The 19,932-nt window shown below is 41.6% G+C and overlaps 1 protein-coding gene across 4 annotated transcripts in view; it reads right to left on the reverse strand.

Annotated features, from left to right (window-relative positions):
* The window catches only part of mtap (methylthioadenosine phosphorylase), a 214,456-nt gene that overhangs the window by 118,862 nt on the left and 75,662 nt on the right, over positions 1-19,932 (reverse strand). For all 4 annotated transcript variants that reach the window (XR_011889555.1, XR_011889556.1, XM_072281781.1 and 1 more), the window contains exons 3-4: positions 16,156-16,214; positions 13,788-13,955 (exon numbers count right to left, since the gene is read on the reverse strand). Coding sequence is in view for 2 of the 4 variants with exons in the window: in XM_072281781.1 (XP_072137882.1) it covers positions 13,788-13,955; positions 16,156-16,214 (227 nt within the window). In the remaining 2 variants the exon portion in view is untranslated. The remainder of the gene's footprint in view (positions 1-13,787; positions 13,956-16,155; positions 16,215-19,932) is intronic.

Consider the following 19,932-nt stretch of genomic DNA (forward strand, 5'->3'; position numbering starts at 1 on the left):
ATTTTAATTCCACATCCCATTCCCATTCTGACATGTCTATCCACGGCCTCCTCTACTGTAAGGATGAAGCCACACTCAGGTTGGAGGAACAACACCTTATATTCCGTCTGGGTAGCCTCCAACCTGATGGCATGAACATCGACTTCTCTAACTTCCGCTAATGCCCCACCTCCCCCTCGTACCCCATCTGTTACTTACTTTTATACACACATTCTTTCTGTCACTTTCCTTTTTCTCCCTCTGTCCCTCTGAATATACCCCTTGCCCATCCTCTGGGTCCCCCCCTTGTCTTTCTTCCCGGACCTCCTGTCCCATGATCCTCTCGTATCCCTTTTGCCTATCACCTGTCCAGCTCTTGGCTCTATCCCTCCCCCTCCTGTCTTCTCCTATCATTTTGGATCTCCCCCTCCCCCTCCAACTTTCAAATCCCTTACTCACTTTTCCATCAGTTAGTCCTGACGAAGGATCTCGGCCTGAAACGTCGACTGCACTTTTCCTAGAGATGCTGCCTGGCCTGCTGCGTTCACCAGCAACTTTTATGTGTGTTGCTTGAATTTCCAGCATCTGCAGAATTCCTGTTGTTTGCGTTTTATAATGCTTGTTGCCTGTGTTACTGCCTCCTTACTGCTCCACTCATTGACCCCACCGTGTCCCAGACGCCACATTGCTGGTGCTCATTGTACTTTGACAATAGTCGTCACCAAATAGAAAATGCTGGAAGTACTCAAGAGGTCAGACAGCATTTGCGGATAGCTGACGTTTCTGATTAAAAAAAGATGATCAACTTGAAACATTGGTTCTTTATCTCTCCTCAAAGTCTGTTTGACTGTAGAGGATTGTCAATGTTATCTGTCCTCCTTTAAATCTCCAGCATCAGCAGTGTTTTCACTTTCAACAACTTCCAAGTACATTTTAAAAGCATTTGAGTCTCTCTCTGATGGCCCAATAGTGGTTCTGTCTTAGTTCTGCTCATCTGACATGGAACATATAGTGGTCAAGTGTTGTCCAATTTATCTGCAGGGGGGTTTCTGCCACCATCCTGATAGCAGTGTACATTCCACCCCTGACCAACATCGGGCACTGGAGGAACTGAGCACTGTGATCAGCATTCACGAAACAGCACACTCTGATGCCTTCCCTATAATTGTGGGGGATTTCAACCAGGCCAGCTTAAAGTCTCTGATCAACTACCACCAGCATGTCACTTGGAGAACCAGAGGCGCCAACCCACTTGACCTTTGTTACACCACCGTCAAGAATGCTTACCATGCCATCCCATGCAACACTTTGAAAAGTCCAATCACCTAGCCGTACTTCTACTTCTGGCATACAGGCAGAGATTAAAGACTGCAGCACGAATAGTGAAGACCACAAAGGTAAAATCAAGGGAGATGGAGAAATGCTCACAAAACTGCTTTGAACTGGTGGACTGGCCAATATTCAAGGACGTGTGTGGATGAAGTGTGCCTTCAAGAACATACCGGACATACTGTACCAAAACCAAAAGCTATGGATAAACCAGGAGATTTGCGGTCTGCTGAAGGTGAGATCTGTGGCATTCAAGTCCAGTGATCCAGAAATACACAGGAGTCCAAGTATGACCTACTTTACGAGCAAATACCAATTCTGATTGAAGGCAGAGACAGAATTAGATGCATGGCTGCTCTGGCAGGGATTGCAAGGCATTATTTCCTACAAGGTGAAACCTAACATCATGAATGGTATGATGCTTCACTTGCAGATGAGCTCAATGCCTTTTATGCATGCTTGGAAATAGAGAATAAAACTATACCAGTGTGAATCCCTGGAGCATTCGGCGATCCTGTGATCTCTGTCTCGGAGGGTGACATCAGGACACCTTGTAAGGTGTCAGGCCTCAATGGTGTACCTGGCAGGGCACTGACTGTGGTCTCATCAGGAGACCATAGTCGGTTCGGATCAGAAATAACTTCTCCTCCTTGCTGACAATCAACACCGGCACACTTCAAGGATGCGTGCTTAGCCCACTGCTCTACTTTCTCTACCCTCATGACTGCGTGGCCAGGCACAGCTCAAACGCCATCTATAAATTTGCCAGTGCCACTACTGCTGGCAGAATTGCAGGTGGGTACAGGACGTCTAAAGGAGCAAGATAGATCAGCTAGCTGAGTGGTGTTGTAACATCCTTGCACTTATTATTAGTAAGACCAAGGAACTGATTGCGGACTTCAGGAAGGGGAAGTCGAGGGAACACACACCAGTTGTTATTGAGGGATCAGCAGTGGAAAGGGTGAGCAGTTTCAAGTTTCTGGTTGTCAACAGTCTGAAGAGCTATCCTGAGTCCAACCTATTGATGCAATCACAAAGAAGGAACAGCAGCAGCTGTATTTCATTCGGAGATTTGGTAGGTCAACAATGACAGTAGCAAATTTCTACAAATATACTGTGGAGAGCATTCTAACTGGTTGCATCACCATCTGGCATGGAAGGGCCACTGCACAGGATTGTAAAAAGTTGCAGGAAGTTGTAAACGCAGCCAGTTCTATCATGGGTTCTAGCCTTCCCAGTGTTAAGATAGGATATCTTCAAAAGGCGATGCCTCATAAAGGCAACATCCATCATTCAGGAACCCTATCATTCGAGACAAGCCCGCTTCTTAAGGCTACCATGAAGGAGGTGGTACAGAAGCATGAGGACACACCCAGCGTTTTCAGAATAGCTTCTTCCCCTCCACCATTAGATTCCTGCATGGACGATGAACCCAATTACACTACTTCACTACTATTTTTCCCTGTCATTTTTATTTTTGCACTATTTCATTAATTGTGTGTGTGTGTGTATATGTATCTGTATGTATGTGTGTGTGTATATGTGTGTGTGTGTGTATATATGTATATATATATATATATATATATATATACATACACACACACACATACTTACACACACATATTTTTATATATATATTTATCACACTCCTTATTGTAATTTATAGGTTTTTTTAAACTATGTATTGCACTGTACTGCTGCCACAAATAAACGAATTTTGTGACATACACCAGAGATATTAAACCTTATTCTGAGGCTAACAACCAAGCAATTCAGAATGATTTAAAATTTTTTTTAAAAAGCCTACTTTTCACACTCTCCTCATGGGGAAACAAATACTTTACACTGCCTTGTCATGTTATTTTCCTATTTACCCCAATAAATACAGCTTAACAGCATCAATTTTTGTGGGAAATTCCTCAGGATAATGCCAAAGTGTCTGTATCCAACTAGAGATGGAATATATGGCATGAATGACAATTAACAATGAATGACACATCTGGATAGCAGTAACAGGATCGGTCCGAGTCAGCATGAATTTACGAAGGGGAAATCGTGCTTGACTAATCTTCTGGAATTTTTTGAGGATGTAACTATGAAAATGGACAAGGGAGAGCCAGTGGATGTAGTGTACCTGGACTTTCAGAAAGCCTTTGATAAAGTCCCACATAGGAGATTAGTGGGCAAAATTAGGGCACATGGTATTGGGGGCAGAGTACTGACATGGATTGAAAATTGGCTGGCTGACAGAAAACAAAGAGTGGCGACTAATGGGTCCCTTTCAGAATGGCAGGCGGTGACCAGTGGGGTACCGCAGGGTTCAGTGCTGGGACCGCAGCTGTTTACAATATATATCAATGATTTAGATGAGGGAATTAAAAGTAACATTAGTAAATTTGCCGATGACACAAAGCTGGGTGGCAGTGTGAAACGTGAGGAGGATGTTATGAGAATGCAGGGTAACTTGGACAGGCTGGGTGAGAGGGCAGATGCATGGCAGATGCAGTTTAATGTGGATAAATGTGAGGTTATCCACTTTGGTGGTAAGAACGGGAAGGCAGATTATTATCTAAATGGAGTCAAGTTAGGAAAAGGGGAAGTACAACCAGATCTAGGTGTTCTTGTACATCAGCCACTGAAAGCAAGCATGCAAGTACAGCAGGGCTGTGAAGAAAGCTAATGGCATGCTGGCCTTCATAACAAGGGGAATTGAGTATAAGTGCAAAGAGGTCCTTCTGCAGCTGTACAGGGCCCTGGTGAGACCATACCTGGAGTACTGTGTGCAGTTTTGGTCTCCAAATTTGAGGAAGGACATTCTTGCTACTGAGGGAGTGCAGCGTAGGTTCACAAGGTTAATTCCCGGGATGGCGGGACTGTCATATGTCAAAAGATTGGAGTGACTGGGCTTGTATACTCTGGAATTTAGAAGGCTGAGAGGGGATCTGATTGAAACATATAAGATTATTAAGGGATTGGACACGCTGGAGGCAGGAAGCATGTTCCCACTGATGGGCGAGTCCAGAACCAGAGGCCACAGTTTAAGAATAAGGGGTAGGCCATTTAGAACAGAGTTGAGGAAAAACTTTTTCACCCAGAGAGTGGTGGATGTATGGAATGCTCTGCCCCAGAAGGCTGTGGAGGCCAAGTCTCTGGATGCTTTCAAGAAAGAGATGGATAGAGCTCTTAAATATAGCGGAACCAAAGGTTATGGGGGTAAGGCAAGAACTGGATACTGATTGTGGATGATCACAGTGAATGGCGGTGCTGGCTCGAAGGGCCGAATGGCCTATTCCTGCACCTATTGTCTATTGTCTATAAAGAAGCTTACAAAGCATTCTGTATGTACCAGTTCATAGAAAACACTCTCTAAAACTTACACAGAGGCAGTTGTCAACTCAGGAGATATAGGGACATATAATATTCCTATCAATACTTTACTCATATATTAAACTGTGACACACCTGTACCCACCAGTGCTCCTGGTCAGAACAACTCTGTAACCCAGAGCTATACAAAAGGTCCTGTGCCCACCAAGACTGCATCCCAGTGATATACATACCACCCATTAGTCTCATGAGACCATGGATTTGCGCCTTAGAAGGTTTCCAGGGCGCAGGCCTGGGCAAGGTTGTATGGAAGACTGGCTTTGCGTTTAGTATTTAGTTCTTTTTTTTCTTTGGGGGGGGTGGTTTCTTTGTATTTTTTTTCTTTTTATTTCTTTTTTTCTTTATGTTTAATCACATCATGAGTTTGGAAGTCTATTATACTTGTGTTATCTGAAATCTTTTCTGTATATGTTTATTAACAATAAGATTATTCCAATCTCTTTGTATCAACATTGTTATTTTGTTTATAACTTTGGAAAAATTAATAAAAAGATTTAAAAAGAAAAGGTAGACCGGCAGTTGCCCATGCTGCAAGTCTCCCCTCTCCACACCACTGATGTTGCCCAAGGGAAGGCACTAGGGCCGATACAGTTTGGCACCGGTGCCGTCGCAGAGCAATGTGTGGTTAAGTGCCTTGCTCAAAGACACAACACGCTGCCTCAGCTGAGGCTCAAACTAGCGACCTTCAGATCACTAGACTGACACCTTAACCACTTGGCCAACACACCTAACTTAATGCAGGAAATTCCCGTATGAGAATTTCATTTCTTGACAAACAACATACTTCACTTACATAAAGAGCATTTTCATATAGCTGCCATATTTAATGAGGCGAGCACCTTCTCTCTGAGCTTTAATACTTCCTCAGCTCCATTAACAGATTGAAACAGAAAGCACTCTGACCCCACAATCTACCTCATTATGGCTTTCCATTATATTGTCTACCTGAACTGCTCTGTCTTTAACTGTAACGCTTTATTCACATTTTTAAATTACTTTCCCTTGTGTTACCTTACCACACTGTTGTAATGGAATGATCTGTATGAATAAAGTTGTTCTCTGTACCTCGGTACATGTGACAATAATAAGCCAATTTACTCATGCTCCTATTTTATTGTGTTCTGCTTTCAGGAAGAAGTCTGTTTGCCCCTGCTGTTTTTGCAGTTTTACTATACTCATATAAAACAAAGCCACTGAAAGTAGTATATGAAAACATTGATTAGGAAATGAGTCACTCAGCCGACTGCAGTTAATGAAGTCAAATCTGAGTCCAATGTTTACAGCAGCTAACCATAAACAGCTCTACCATAGTGAGTGAGCTGAACTTCAGTGCAACACTTTGAATACAGTGCACACAATTCAGGGTGCACAATGTCTCAAGTCTCTTTTGAAAAGAAAATACAGAGCTGATAGAAAGCAATTTTGCTTCAGATTCACGCTAGAATCAATGCATTATCTCCTACAAACAAACTCTCAAAATGTATATTAAATCAAGGATTAAAATGCATGGTTCATTTGTGAAGTAATGCTTCACTGACATGTCATATTCATTCATCTCAAAAGCCTTTGATAAAGTTGTGATGAGCTGCAATCTTGAACCACTGCAGTCATTTTCATAAAGATATTCCCAAATTGTCTAGGAAACAAAATAAAACTGCACAAGCTGGAAATTAAAATATGGCACGGGCATTTAGCCAGTCAAGGCAACATCTGTGGAGAGAGACAACACACGAGACTGTCATTGCTGGAATCTAGAGAAATAAACAGTCTACAGGGTCCTGATAAAAGAGTTCAATCCAAAACAGCAACAGATCCTTTCCTCCCACAGATGCTGCTCAAGGTGTTAAATTCCTCCAGCAAATTGTCAGTGAAACAAGAGTGCTCTAAAAATGAATGTGTGTGACTACAAACTCTAGCAACCTTCACTCTTGCTGGGCTGTAGGTTCTATTCCCACGTTGTGTCAGGTTCTGTGCCAAGGCCTGCAAGTGTGATATTACTGGGTTACACTTGGAATGGGGAGGGAATGCTTGCTCCATTCTCCGTGTGCAAATCATTAGAGAGCTGTGTTGAAGCTCAGGTGAGGTGCCAGAAGGAGGAGGAGGAGGTATGAAGATATAAGACGTAAAGTCACCATCATTTTTGATAACTTCAAACTCACTTCTGGCCATTACCTCAGCATTAGCTGCCAGAATAATGACCAGCATATCTTTTTGAAGACCACTGGAGCATACCTTTCCCCCTTCCGTGTATGCTTCCTTGTTCTGCCATGAACAACAACTAAAGAGTCATCAGGCTCTCTTGGCGAACTGTTGGAAGTGTGTGGTAGCTGAAAGATATGTGCCTGACAATTTGCAGCAATATGTTTGAAATGATGTAGTAGAGAATATTATTGATGAAGAACATCAGTAGGTAAGTTATGAAGGTATGCAAAAATCAATAGTCAGAAAGGTCTTCAACCAGAAACATTTACTCTTGTTTCTCTTTCCACATACAGTATGCTGCCTGATCTACTGAGTTTTCAGCATTTTCTATTTTTATTTCAGAATTCCAGCATCTGCAATGTTCTCATTAACATTTTTCTTTCATTATTGGGAATAATACAAGAACTTCTGTGCAACAGTACAATGGGAATAATTTTAACACATTCATCAAAGCACTCCAATAACAAAACAAAAGAACTGGAATGTATTTCTGTAAATCTCACAAAGTGCTTCACAATGAATGAAATAATGAAACATTGTCCTTATTAATCTAGAAAATACAACAGGTAATTTGCACACACACAAATTTTCTCGTTTGTGATTGGATTTCCAGCATCAGCAGATCTTCTCTTGTTTGTGATTGGATTTCCAACATCTGTAGATTTTCTCTTGTTTGTGATTGGATTTCCAGCATCAGCGGATTTTCTCTCATTTGTGATTGGATTTCCAGCATCTGCAGATTTTCTCTTGTTTGTGATTGGATTTCCAGCATCTGCAGATTTTCTCTTGTTTGTGATTGGATTTCCAGCATCTGCAGATTTTCCCTTGTTTGTGTTTGGATTTCCAACATCTGCAGATTTCCTGTTGTTTGTGATTGGATTTCCAGCATCTGCAGATTTTCTCTTGTTTGTGATTGGATTTCCAGCATCTGCAGATTTCCTGTTGTTTGTGATTGGATTTCCAACATCTGCAGATTTCCTGTTGTTTGTGATTGGATTTCCAGCATCTGCAGATTTTCTCTTGTTTGTGATTGGATTTCCAGCATCAGCGGATTTTCTCTTGTTTGTGATTGGATTTCCAACATCTGCAGATTTCCTGTTGTTTGTAATTTGCACACAACTAGCTCCCAAAAGCTAGCTTGACAAATCATCTTGAAAAAGGTAATTACTGTCCAGGATTATTCTTCAAAAGACTGTCATAAACGTTTATATTCACCTACTAGGCAGACAGGACTTTGGTCTAATATCCAAAAATAGCACCTCTGACAGTGTTCCACTGGACTATCAGCCTCAGCTGTTTAGTGACACAAAGCAGACATCCACCTTCATTTTCTCAAAGACAACTGGAGATGACTGCAAGTGTTGATTTTGCTGTGTTCCTCTTACCGAGAGTGAATTAAGCAAAAAATGGTATTTGTGAGGTTTTATCTGTTTAATAGTCATTTTCTCCACAAACTATAGAAACCACAGTTCCCTACTGACTTCCTTGACACATATGGCTAATTTCTTAAATTAATTGACATCACTCTATCGCATGTAAATTGAAATCATAAATCTAAGAACAAAAGTGATAAACCACATCAATGTTCCCTCTAATTGCTTTACAGCTGCACTGACCAACCATTGCTCGGAGCAGGAAATTTTTATATGATCTCAAACACTTAATTTTTTTTGTAATATGCATTCTATGAATATTGAGAATGAAAATGGAAAATTCACATACTTTTGATGTTATTTATTAACTGAAGGGTATAATGAAATACAGTACAACAAAGACAACCTTTCACATTTCTTAAACTTTTTCACGTTTGTCTTTATTCCAGCTGCATGGCAACAAAGGCTATGTGCACAGAAGCATTTAAGTTATTGTGTGGCCACGTACCTGTGCAGATTAGAGGGAACAGTGAACCACACCCTGAACCAGCCAGCATTCAGAACACAATCACAAGTCAATGCTGTGCCACTGCAAAGGCACTAGATCTGCAGTTACCCTGAAATACATTGGGATTAACTCTAGCTCTATTGAACACATTCTATGCACAAAAAAATTATGAAACGTATTTTTGCATGTTATGTGCTCAATGCCAATATTACTTGTAAAATAAATGAAGGGCAGCAGCTGAGTTCCACACACCTTGTTACTTTGCAATATAGACAAATGATATTACAATCAAAATCTATACCCATCAGTGGTTTCCATGCCTTTTTGCTCCTCTGACATCCTAGCCAAAGCTTTAGGTATTTTTCCCAATTACAATGAGGTTTGCATGCCCACTGTCTCAATCCCATCCCAGCACCAAAGAATAACCAATTTAGACACCATAAGAAGATAAAAGAACAGAATTAGACCATTTAGCCAACAAATCTGCCACACCATAAAATCATAGCTTCTTTTTCCCCTCAACATCATTTTTCCAACTTCTTCCTGTAACCCTTAATTCTCTTATCAATCAAGAACCTATCAATTTTTGCCTTATTGACTTGGCCCCCCATGGCCCTATGTGGCAATAAATTCCACAGATCCACTACTCTCTCACTGAAAAAGTTCCTCCTCATCTCAGTCCGAAAGTGGCATCCCTTTATTCTGAGGCTGTGCCATTAAATCCTGAACTTTCCTATTAATGGAAACATTCTCTCCATGTCCACTCTATCTAAGCTTTTCAGTATTCTATAGGTTTCAATGGAATCTATCTGCCAACCCACCCCCCCCACACACACACAAAATTCCATCAAGTACGGGCCCAGAGCCATTAAATGTTCCTCACATGTTCAGCATTTCATTGTCTGGGTCACTCTTGTGAACCCTTAGAAATGGGGCCCAAAATTACTCAAAATATTCCAAATGCAGTCTGACCAATGCCTTATACACCTCGGCAGTATATCCTCTCAAAATGAATGCTAACATTGTATTTGGCTTCCTTACTACCAACTCAACTTATTAATTAACCTTAAGGGGATCCTGACCCAAGATTCACAAGTCCCCTTGAACCTCCCATTTTTGAATTCTCTCCCCATTTAGAAAAGTCTATTATTTGGCCAATTCTTTGCCTACTCTCCCAACCAGTCCAATTCCTTCTCCAGGCTCCCTAACTCCGCAACACTACTGTCCCTCCATCTATCTTGGTACCCTCTGCAAATTTGTAAACGTAACTTTGCTGGATCAAATAATGACAGCACAAAAAGATCGTTACTCACCTTTTCACCCATTTATTTCTTCGAGCTCAGCTGGCGAATGAACTTGGACCCAATATCAGGGAGAGACCCTTTCTCATCTCCCCGGCGGCTCTACAAGTTCACTGACCGAATGTCAGAATTGTCAGAAGTTATAAGGCCACCAATACAAAAGAACAATCAGTTTGATAACCATTGCGGTCAAGTCAATAGATTACTGACACAGAGAACAATCAGTTTGATAACTATTCCGGCCAAGTCAATGGACTATTGATACAAAAGTACAATCAATTTGTTTGACTCTCCAGCCACCTTAATTAAAGAAACGAATGTCCTACCTGGTTTGCTGGAGCCACAACTTAATGACAAAGATAAGAACATCCGTCAAATTTGTACTTTAATTAAGAAGGGAATGTTCTGACTGATTTCCATCAGGTACTGCTTTTTGTCAAAATCAAAAGGTGTGAAAAGCCCAGAGACATCTTACGTGGATTTGGACAAACTTTAACCCTTATCTTGCTCCAAAGAAAGCAGCTGTGAGACATTATTCAAACAAACTGCAGTCACAGACATAGCCAGTACTGAATCCATTGTTTACAGGAATCTTGAGAATCCCCCATTCCATTAAACTTTCTCAACTTGACCACTATTTTATCAGTTCTTCCATCCAGATCATGAATATATAAAGTGAAAAGTAGTGGCCCTAACACGGATTCCTGTGGAACTCCACTAGTCACCGCGGTCAGCCTGATAATGCCCCCTTTATTCACTCAGCCTTCTGTTAATCTTCTATTCATACTAGTACCTTGCTCCAACATGTGTACTCTTGTTAAGAAACCTCATGTGTGGCACCTTGTCAAAAGTGTTCTGAAAATACAAGTATGTAATATCACTGACGTGCCTTTGTTTAACATGCCTGTCACCTCCTAAAAGAATTCTAACATATTTGTTGCGCATGATCTCTCCACAGCGAAACTGTGATGACTTTGCCTCATTTCATCATATACTTCCAAGCACTCCAAAATTTCATCCTGGACTCTTTACAACCACTAAGCTCAGGCTGAACAGCCTATAATTTCCTGCATTTTTATTATAACACAATTTTTCAGTTCCCTGAGGTCCTCCTTCACTATAGCAATTCTTGAAAGATCACCACTAATGCCTCCACAACCTCTTCAGCCACCTCTTTCATAACTTGGGCTGTAGTCCATCTGGTCCAGGTGATTTATTCATCTTCATGTCTTTCAGCTTCCCCAACACGTTCTCCTTACAAATGGCCTCTACACTCACCTTTGCCCCTGACTCCCTCGAATTTCTGGCATTTTGGTAAAAAAAATGGAATAAAAATACTGAGGGAATACATTTAGAATACTTGTAATGCCCTGGTTAAGATTTTTTACGGCTAATGCTGTAGGGTATTTCATTTAGTAGCTTTCTGTAGAAGCAGTGTGTCCTGATAGCATGTTTGGGATTCGAGTAAAGATAAGGGGCTGTGATATTCAATTGGGAAAGTTGTATCAGCCAATCAGGATGGTGGAATTGGGAGAAGGTTCGAGAGAAGGCTGGGCAGAGAGAGATTTGTGACAACACTGGTGGGGTTCGAGGTCTTTTTGGCAGGAGATGGAGAGAGAAGGAGATCGGGAGAGACAGCCATAGGATTCCACCTGACAGGAAAATGCGATTTCAAGTAGAGCTTCGCAAGTCAAAGGAGTCCAAGATGGGAAGTTCAACTGGTGATGAGAATTCAGCATCGTGAGTAACGGTCATATCCAGCTTTAGGACAATACGAGCTCCAACGATGTGCACATTTAGACTGGCTTAATTGTAATGGACTCTTTGATTTATTTTTCCTTTTTTCTTTTCCTCTTAGTAACTGTTTGATAAAGTTGAAATCAGTAAGTTCACTTTCTTTACAATTGTATGTGGTGTACAATCTGTTGTTTCTTGCCGATGGATAACTGTATATAGGCAGTACTTACACAGCATATCGGGGTTCCATTAATTGAAACATCCCGACTTTCCTGTTTGATTGGTCCCAAATCATACCGACCCTAGATGTATATTGATTATGAAAGGTGGCCTTCCACCACTGAGCCCAGTGGCTGTTAGCAGAGTTAGTTAATAAGCCAAATTTCCATACGAGCCCGGTGAGGGAGTTACACTTAAAAAAGATTGACGAGTGGAAGGGCATCCTTCTCAGGTGGGAGATTTTGTTTATAGGATCTAAAATCTTCAATGCTTTATAATAATGGTTTGCATTTCAAAATGATACAGTTCTCGTGTGTTGCCTATGTCTTATCACAGATCAATCATGTAGACTTTCATTTGAAGCGCCCAACCACCAAAACCACTGAACAACTGAGAATTTTATAATAGTTCAAATCCTTAAAGGAGAGAATAACTATGGTTTGAAAGCTACAAGCTCATTCAAGCTTTCTGGTCACAAATACAGAATCCTCTCACCTTGATTTGCTCCAAAGTAAACAAATGGATGCAGTGGGGGATAGAATGGGTATGAGAAACCATGTAAAACACAATCAAAGGTTGGGGGTGGGAGTGGGGGATGAATACATTTCAATTTATGACTGCAAAGAAAGAAGAAAACAACTGTGCAGAGATAAATTGTAATGATTGGGATGGAAAAACGTTGCAGAAACCATGAAACAGAATACAAACAACAGGAATTCTGCAGATGCTGGAAATTCAAGCAACACACATCAAAGTTGCTGGTGAACGCAGCAGGCCAGGCAATATCTGTAGGAAGAGGTGCAGTCGACGTTTCAGGCCGAGACCCTTCGTCAGGACTAACTGAAGGAAGAGTGAGTAAGGGATTTGAAAGTTGGAGGGGGAGGGGGAGATCCAAAATGATAGGAGAAGACAGGAGGGGGAGGGATAGAGCCAAGAGCTGGACAGGTGATAGGCAAAAGGGGATACGAGAGGATCATGGGACAGAGGGAGAAAAAGGAGAGTGAGAGAAAGAATGCGCGCACAAAAACGAGCAACAGATGGGGTACGAGGGGGAGGCGGGGCCCCAGCGGAAGCTAGAGAAGTCGATGTTCATGCCATCAGGTTGGAGGCTACCCAGACGGAATATAAGGTGCTGTTCCTCCAACCTGAGTGTGGCTTCATCTCCACAGCAGAGGAGGCCGTGGACGGACATGTCAGAACGGGAACGGGACGCGGAATCAAAATGCGTGGCCACTGGGAGATCCCGCTCTCTCTGGCGGACAGAGCGTAGGTGTTCAGCAAAGCGGTCTCCCAGTCTGCGTCGGGTCTCGCCAACATATAAAAGGCCACATCGGGAGCACCGGACGCAGTATATCACCCCAGTCGACTCACAGTCGAAGCGCTGCCTCACCTGGAAGGACTGCCCGGGGCCCCGAATGGTGGCAAGGGAGGAAGTGCAAGGGCATGCGCAGCACCCGCTCCGCTCACACGGATAAGTGCCAGGAGGGAAATCAGTGGGGAGGGATGGGGGGGACGAATGGACAAAGGAGCAGCGCAGGGAGCGATCCCCGCAGAGTGCAGAGAGAGGGGGGGAGGGAAAGATGTGCTTAGTGGTGGGATCCCGTTGGAGGCGGCGGAAAACAGAATACAACTTTGTTACAGTCTCTCAAGTATAGAATACATCAGTCATTATAACTTAATTTGTAATCTCAACTGTTGGTTTCATATTCCAAGTTTTCAAATTTACTTTAAAACATAATGGAATTAAAATTACCTATCAATAAACTGATCAAGAATGACAATATCACCAGGCTGGATTTCTTCTTGCAACGAACCACAGGCTGTTGTGGCAATAATATGGGTACATCCTTCATTCTTTAATGCCCAGATGTTTGCTCGGTAGTTGACATTTGACGGCATAATGGAATGTCTCTTCCCATGTCTATTTCATAAAAGAAAATTAATTATAGAATATACTAATAACTTTCTAATCAAAAGAGCAGAAAAAAATTGCTGTATAAATCTTAGGACAAAACTGCTGAATTAAATGGCATATTACAATAACCCACCACTGCCTCTCCCACAGCTGTAATGTATATCAGCTGAAGGGTGATTATTAGTAATTTTACAAGTTTTGTTTGAAACAACACCCCATATCTAGAAAGTCAGTAGCAGGAGTCACATCAGGGCTCTGTCAACTCCAAATTATACACCATCTCAACCTGGAGCCATGCTACAGATTTTTCATTATCACTGGGTCTCTACTCATCTATACCTGGAGTAGTGATCTACTTCAGTGTAAAAATAAAAACGGAACTGACCAAAACCAACTTGAAGATTTTAAATTTTTCATACCTGACCATGGCCATAAATATAGTCTTCTCAAACACGTTATTGGCCCAGAGACCTGTCATGACCATTCTAGAGACCTGCCCATCAATTTCAACCCACCACTGCAGGGGATCTGCATATGTCCAAGTTTTAAAATCTGTCCTGGTACAAAATCTCTAAACATGTTTCCTTCTCTTTGTCAAGTTCATTCCAAATTAATTATCATTCAACCACACGTGAACGTAGCCAAATGAAACAGTGATCGTCTGGGGCCGAGGTGCAAACCACATTACCAACAGCACACCACACATACCACATAGCACAAACAGCAGACACAGTTACCATTTCAGAAAAATATACTGACACAAAGACAAGAGGATATATATAGCTCAAGTCCTGGCCCAGCCTGCTCCACCACTGAGCAAGCACTGGAGGTCAGCACCAACAGGAGGGGCCAGCCCCCCACCTGATGTGAAATCCAGCTGCACAGTCAGCTCCAGCATCTCCTCCGCCGGCAACCAGACAAGTAACTCTGAGACATGAGAGCCTTGTCCACAAAACAACCGAGGCAATGCAGTTCGCTCACCATCGGTCTCACCAACGAACCAGTGAACCGGACTTGCAGTATTCCATCACCTCTTCCTGTGTGGGCACGTGGCCAAGTGGTTAAGGCACTGGACTAGCGACCTAAAGGTCATGAGTTCGAGCCCCAGCCGAGGCGACATGTGTTATGTCCTTGAGCAAGGCACTTAATCACACATTGCTCTGCGACAGCACTGGTGCCAAGCTGTATGGGTCCTAACGCCCTTCCCTTGGACAATGTGGAGAGGGGAGAATGCAGCATGGGCAACTGCTGGTCTTCCATACAATCTTGCCCAGGCCTGCGCCCTGGAGAGTGAAGACTTTCCAGGCGCAGATCCATGGTCTCGCAAGACTAACGGATGCCTTCCTGTCTTGCTGTCCATCCCAGAGATCTCTCAAATCCAAGTCACTCCCCCTCTGATTTGTCTGCCCTTTTACCAACATTTCTTCCATGGCCTGGCTTAATACAGCTGCTCTAAGAATGAACTTTCACCCTGAAAGAAACCATCTTACTCCTCTGCATAGTGACAGAACACTGAATTCTACTCTATAGATTACTGACTCAACCCAGCATGATCTGACCTCAGGAACTGGTAATTATTTTTGACACACAGACTTGTGTCTGTGATACACTCCGAGTATCACAACGGGTAGTCAGGTTCTGTTGTGGAGTATCTTCACCATCAGAAGACATTGGTTGAACAAAGCAGTTCACAATTCAAGAGAAATTGTGGGTGGAGAATAAGTGCTGGCCTTCCCAGAAACACAAGAACTGTGTAAAATTACTGGTCTCTTAGTCTCTCACATTTCATTTCTTCTGTTTATTTCTGGACGTAACATTTTAAGGGATTTAATTAATCTAAAATTATAGAACAACACAATACGGAAGGGATCATTTTGCCCACTACACTTCCCTCAGCTCTTCTACCGAATTAACCCCTCTCTCTTGCAAACTTTGAAATTATCACTGCATTCCATTAGAAAGAAAGGGGAAAAAAAACAAGAAAATAAAGCAGAATTCCAGATGATATTGTTACACAAAAAATATCCTTGGGAAAGTGAGCCACACAGGATTGCCAAATGTAATTTATTCTTTACTTCCGCAGATTATTCATTACAATATTTTGATAAGATACACACACTGACAGACAGAAAGATAAATCACAACACTTCCGGCAAAAAAAATTAACTGTTGATTGAAAGAGACTGTAACAACCTTTTAAACTTACCTTGCAAGGAGAACACAATCAACCTTTTTGATCTTTCCCACTACAAGAACATCTGAAGGCTGTATACAAAGGAAACACAAAGCATTAGACAAGTAAACCACTACCTACTAGCTATCCCTCAGCTCTTAAGCGTTCACTTATACCAGTCAGGAATGTATATCTGAGATAAAATTAATGCCCCATGTTAGAAATTCAGGAAGGTGGAGGAAAGATATGGTAAAATAAAGAATATAGAACCAATAATGCAATGCATAATTATATCACCTTTGAATAGACCTTCTGCATAAAGAGATTCAAATAAAAACTAATTATTTAAAATACAAGACAAGTGGACATTTACAGAGCTTAGAAAAGTATTCTATGAGAGTAGGCACAATTTATTCCCAACCAACATAGCAAAATTTTCAAGTCATGTATCACAACTACATATTATACATGAAGTGCTTTGGGATGAGGTTGTTGGAAGTGATATTTCAGGCTCATCTTTCCTTTCAGAGAATGAAAGGCCTAAAGCAAGAAAACAAACTGCTGGAGGAACTCAATGGATTGAGTAGCACCTGTAGTCTCTTTCCTCTCTGATAGGTCCAAGACTTTAGTGATTTTATAATTGAGAATAAATGTTCAATCTTGAATGTTTTCCTGGATTCTTTTTACAGAAATGATATCATGTTTTACCTGTACCTATATTTCAAATATATCTTTGTTCAGGTAGCCAGTGAGAGGTTGGATTATACAAAGAGGCCTTTGAAATTTAGTGCTGCTATTAGGATTGTGCAAGGTTTTGTGTGCAATTGACTGTGTGTTGCTACTTCCATATGGGAAACTGCGTTGCCCAATCCTTCTTTTCCATGACCAGGTTTGGGATCATGCCAGGAGTACAGAGGGCAGCAGAGAAAAGCATTCGGGATGGAAGGAATTACGATTGAGAAAGGGAAAAGCAAGATCATTATTGCAAGGGTGAAGTTTGGAGGAGAGGGGAATAAGGAATTGGAATTGAGGTAGTTAAGGCTAGAAAGTTACCTGGGAAAGAGTGCGGGTCAGCAACCTCACAGGTGATGGGGATGAAGAACAGGGAATCAGCAGTCAACCTGGAGATCACAGGGTGCTTGTTGCTTGGAGGAATGCCTTTTCAATGCATGGGGACGTGCAAATTTGCAAAGATCACGTCATTTCAGTTATGTTGTTGCCCCCACAGGAGCTACAAAACAACTTGGTCAAAATTCCCCTACAATGTTCCAAAAAGTTCTTTGTACAGTGAATTATGTACATCATCTCCACCACAGAGATTACAACAGGGTTGCAACTAAAAGGAAGTGCCAGTGGAGTTTTCCTAGTGATACAAAGTCACAGGAATTGATCATTATGGTCCATCATTTTGAAAAATTACATTGATAATCCATTTCACAGAAGAAAAGTACCGTGCAGTTGAATTCCTGAATTGCACTATATTTTATCAATTATGTAGATATCTTATTACTGTACTTAGCTTCCAAATATTCTTCACACCCCAATTTCCAAGAAAAATGTGAAGTTATGCCACACTGATCTGTTAAATCAATGACAGCTGTACGCTTCTCCAGAGTTCCCTAACCCAGCCTTTCCTTCCTTGGCAATTCCTGAATTAGTTATATTTCTGCACCAACCAATTTCCCCCAGGATCAATAAAGTATGACTATGACTATGACCCTTGCTTCTTAAACCACAGATAACAATTATAGCAATTTTGCTTCTTGAATGGGAGATGATTTAATGATGAAACATCATGCAATTTAACTGTTCATGATCATTTTCACAGTAATAAAAGTCTTGTGCACAAATATTAGATATTATCTTCAGACTCACACAAAGGAATGTGACAGAATTCTCAAAAAAAAACTTGCCTTCTTATAAGTGAGGTTTTGTTTGACATCCCTCAGCATACTCCCAGATTGTGCTAGTTTGTCACATTTGATTATTTGACAGCTCTCTGCACTGGTAATAAAGCAACTTTTGAGCAAACCAAAGTCCATCTTTCAGTATCAGGCATTTACAATTTCCAGTGAATATACACGATTTAGGTACAGGCTGTAATTAGGAAGCTTGTCAATGGCACCAAGGCTAGAAATGTGGTTGATAGCAAGGAAGAAAATTCTGGGTCCTAATTGTCACAGTTTCCACCATGCTGGCAGACAGCAAGTTCCAGATCTTAACTACTTACTGCAAAAAAAAATCCTTAAATTTTCTTGGATCTTTTGTGTCTGTGAGCCTAAAACTTTCAACCTGCTGCATATTGGAACAGCTTCTATCCATTTCCATGACTTTCAGAGGCAGGTTTATTACCACCATCACATATCGTGGAATTTTTTAACTTGGCAGCAGCAGTACAATGTAAGTCATAAAACCACTAAACATAGGAGCAGAATTAGGCCATTTGGCCCATCGAGATAATATAAGAATAAAAATAAATAAGTAAATCGATTACAGTAACTATATGTATGTATATTAAATTGTTAGATTAAAAATAGTGCAAAACAGAAATCAAGTGAGGTAATGTTCATAGGTTCAATGTCCATTTACAAATCATATGGCAGAGGGGAAGAAGCTGTTCTTGAATCGCTGGGTATGTGCCTTCAGGCTTTTGTACCTCCTTTCCAACGGTGATAATGAGAAGAGAGCAGGTCCTGGGTGACAGGCGTCTTTAATAACGGACACTGCTTTTCTGAGGCACCACTACCTGAAGATGTCTTGAAAACTACAGAGGTTAGTACCCAAGATGGAGCTGACTAATTTTACAATTTTCTCGAGCTTCTTTTGGTCCTATGCAGTAGCACTCCCCTCCCCCAATACCAGACAGTGATGCAGCCTGTCAGAATGCTCTCCAGGGTACATCTACAGAAGTTTCCGAGTGTTTAAGGTGACAACCCAAATCTCTTCAAACTCCTAATGAAATATAGCCGCCATCTTCCCTTCTTTACAGCTGCATTGATATGTTGGGACCAAGTTGAAATTATTTACTCTCTCCACTTCTGATCCCTCTATGAGGATTGGTTTGTGTTCCCTTATCTTACCCTTCCTGAAGTCCACAATCAGCTCTTTCGTCTTACTGACGCTGAGTTCAAACTTGTTGTTGCAACACCACTCAACTAGCAGGTATGTCTTGTTCCTGTATGGCCTCCCGTCTCCAACTGAGATTCTGCCAACAATGGTTGTATCATCAGCAAATGGCGCGAGCTATACCGAGCCACACAGTCATGGGTTCAGAGGGAGTATTGGAATGGGCTAAGCACACATTCCTGAGGTGTGCCAGTATTGATTGTCAGTGAGGAGGAGATGTTATAACCAATCCACACAGAATGTGGTCTTCCAGTTAGGAAATCAAGGATCCAACTGCATAGGGAGGTACAGAGGTCCAGGTTCTGTAGCTTATCGATTAGGAATGATGGTGCTAAAAACAGAGCGCTAGTTAACGAACAGCATTCTGACATTGGTATTTGTATTGTAAGGTGATCTAAGGCTTTGTGAAGAGCCATTGAAGTTGCATCTGCTGTAGACCTATTATGGCGATTATAGACTATGAAGAGAGGTTGAGTCACTTGGGGCTGTACTCGCTGGAATTCAGAAGAACGAGAGGAGATCTTATAGAAACATATAAAATTATGATAGAGGTAGGAAAGTTGTTTCCACTGGTATGTGAGACTAGAACTAGGGGACATAGCCTCAAGATTCAGGGAAGTAGATTTAGGACTAAGATGAGGAAGATGCTTTTCCCAGACAGTGGTGAATCTGTGGAATTCTCTG

This window comes from Mobula birostris, chromosome 17 (assembly GCF_030028105.1).
Source record: "Mobula birostris isolate sMobBir1 chromosome 17, sMobBir1.hap1, whole genome shotgun sequence".
Taxonomy (NCBI): Eukaryota; Metazoa; Chordata; class Chondrichthyes; order Myliobatiformes; family Myliobatidae; genus Mobula; species Mobula birostris.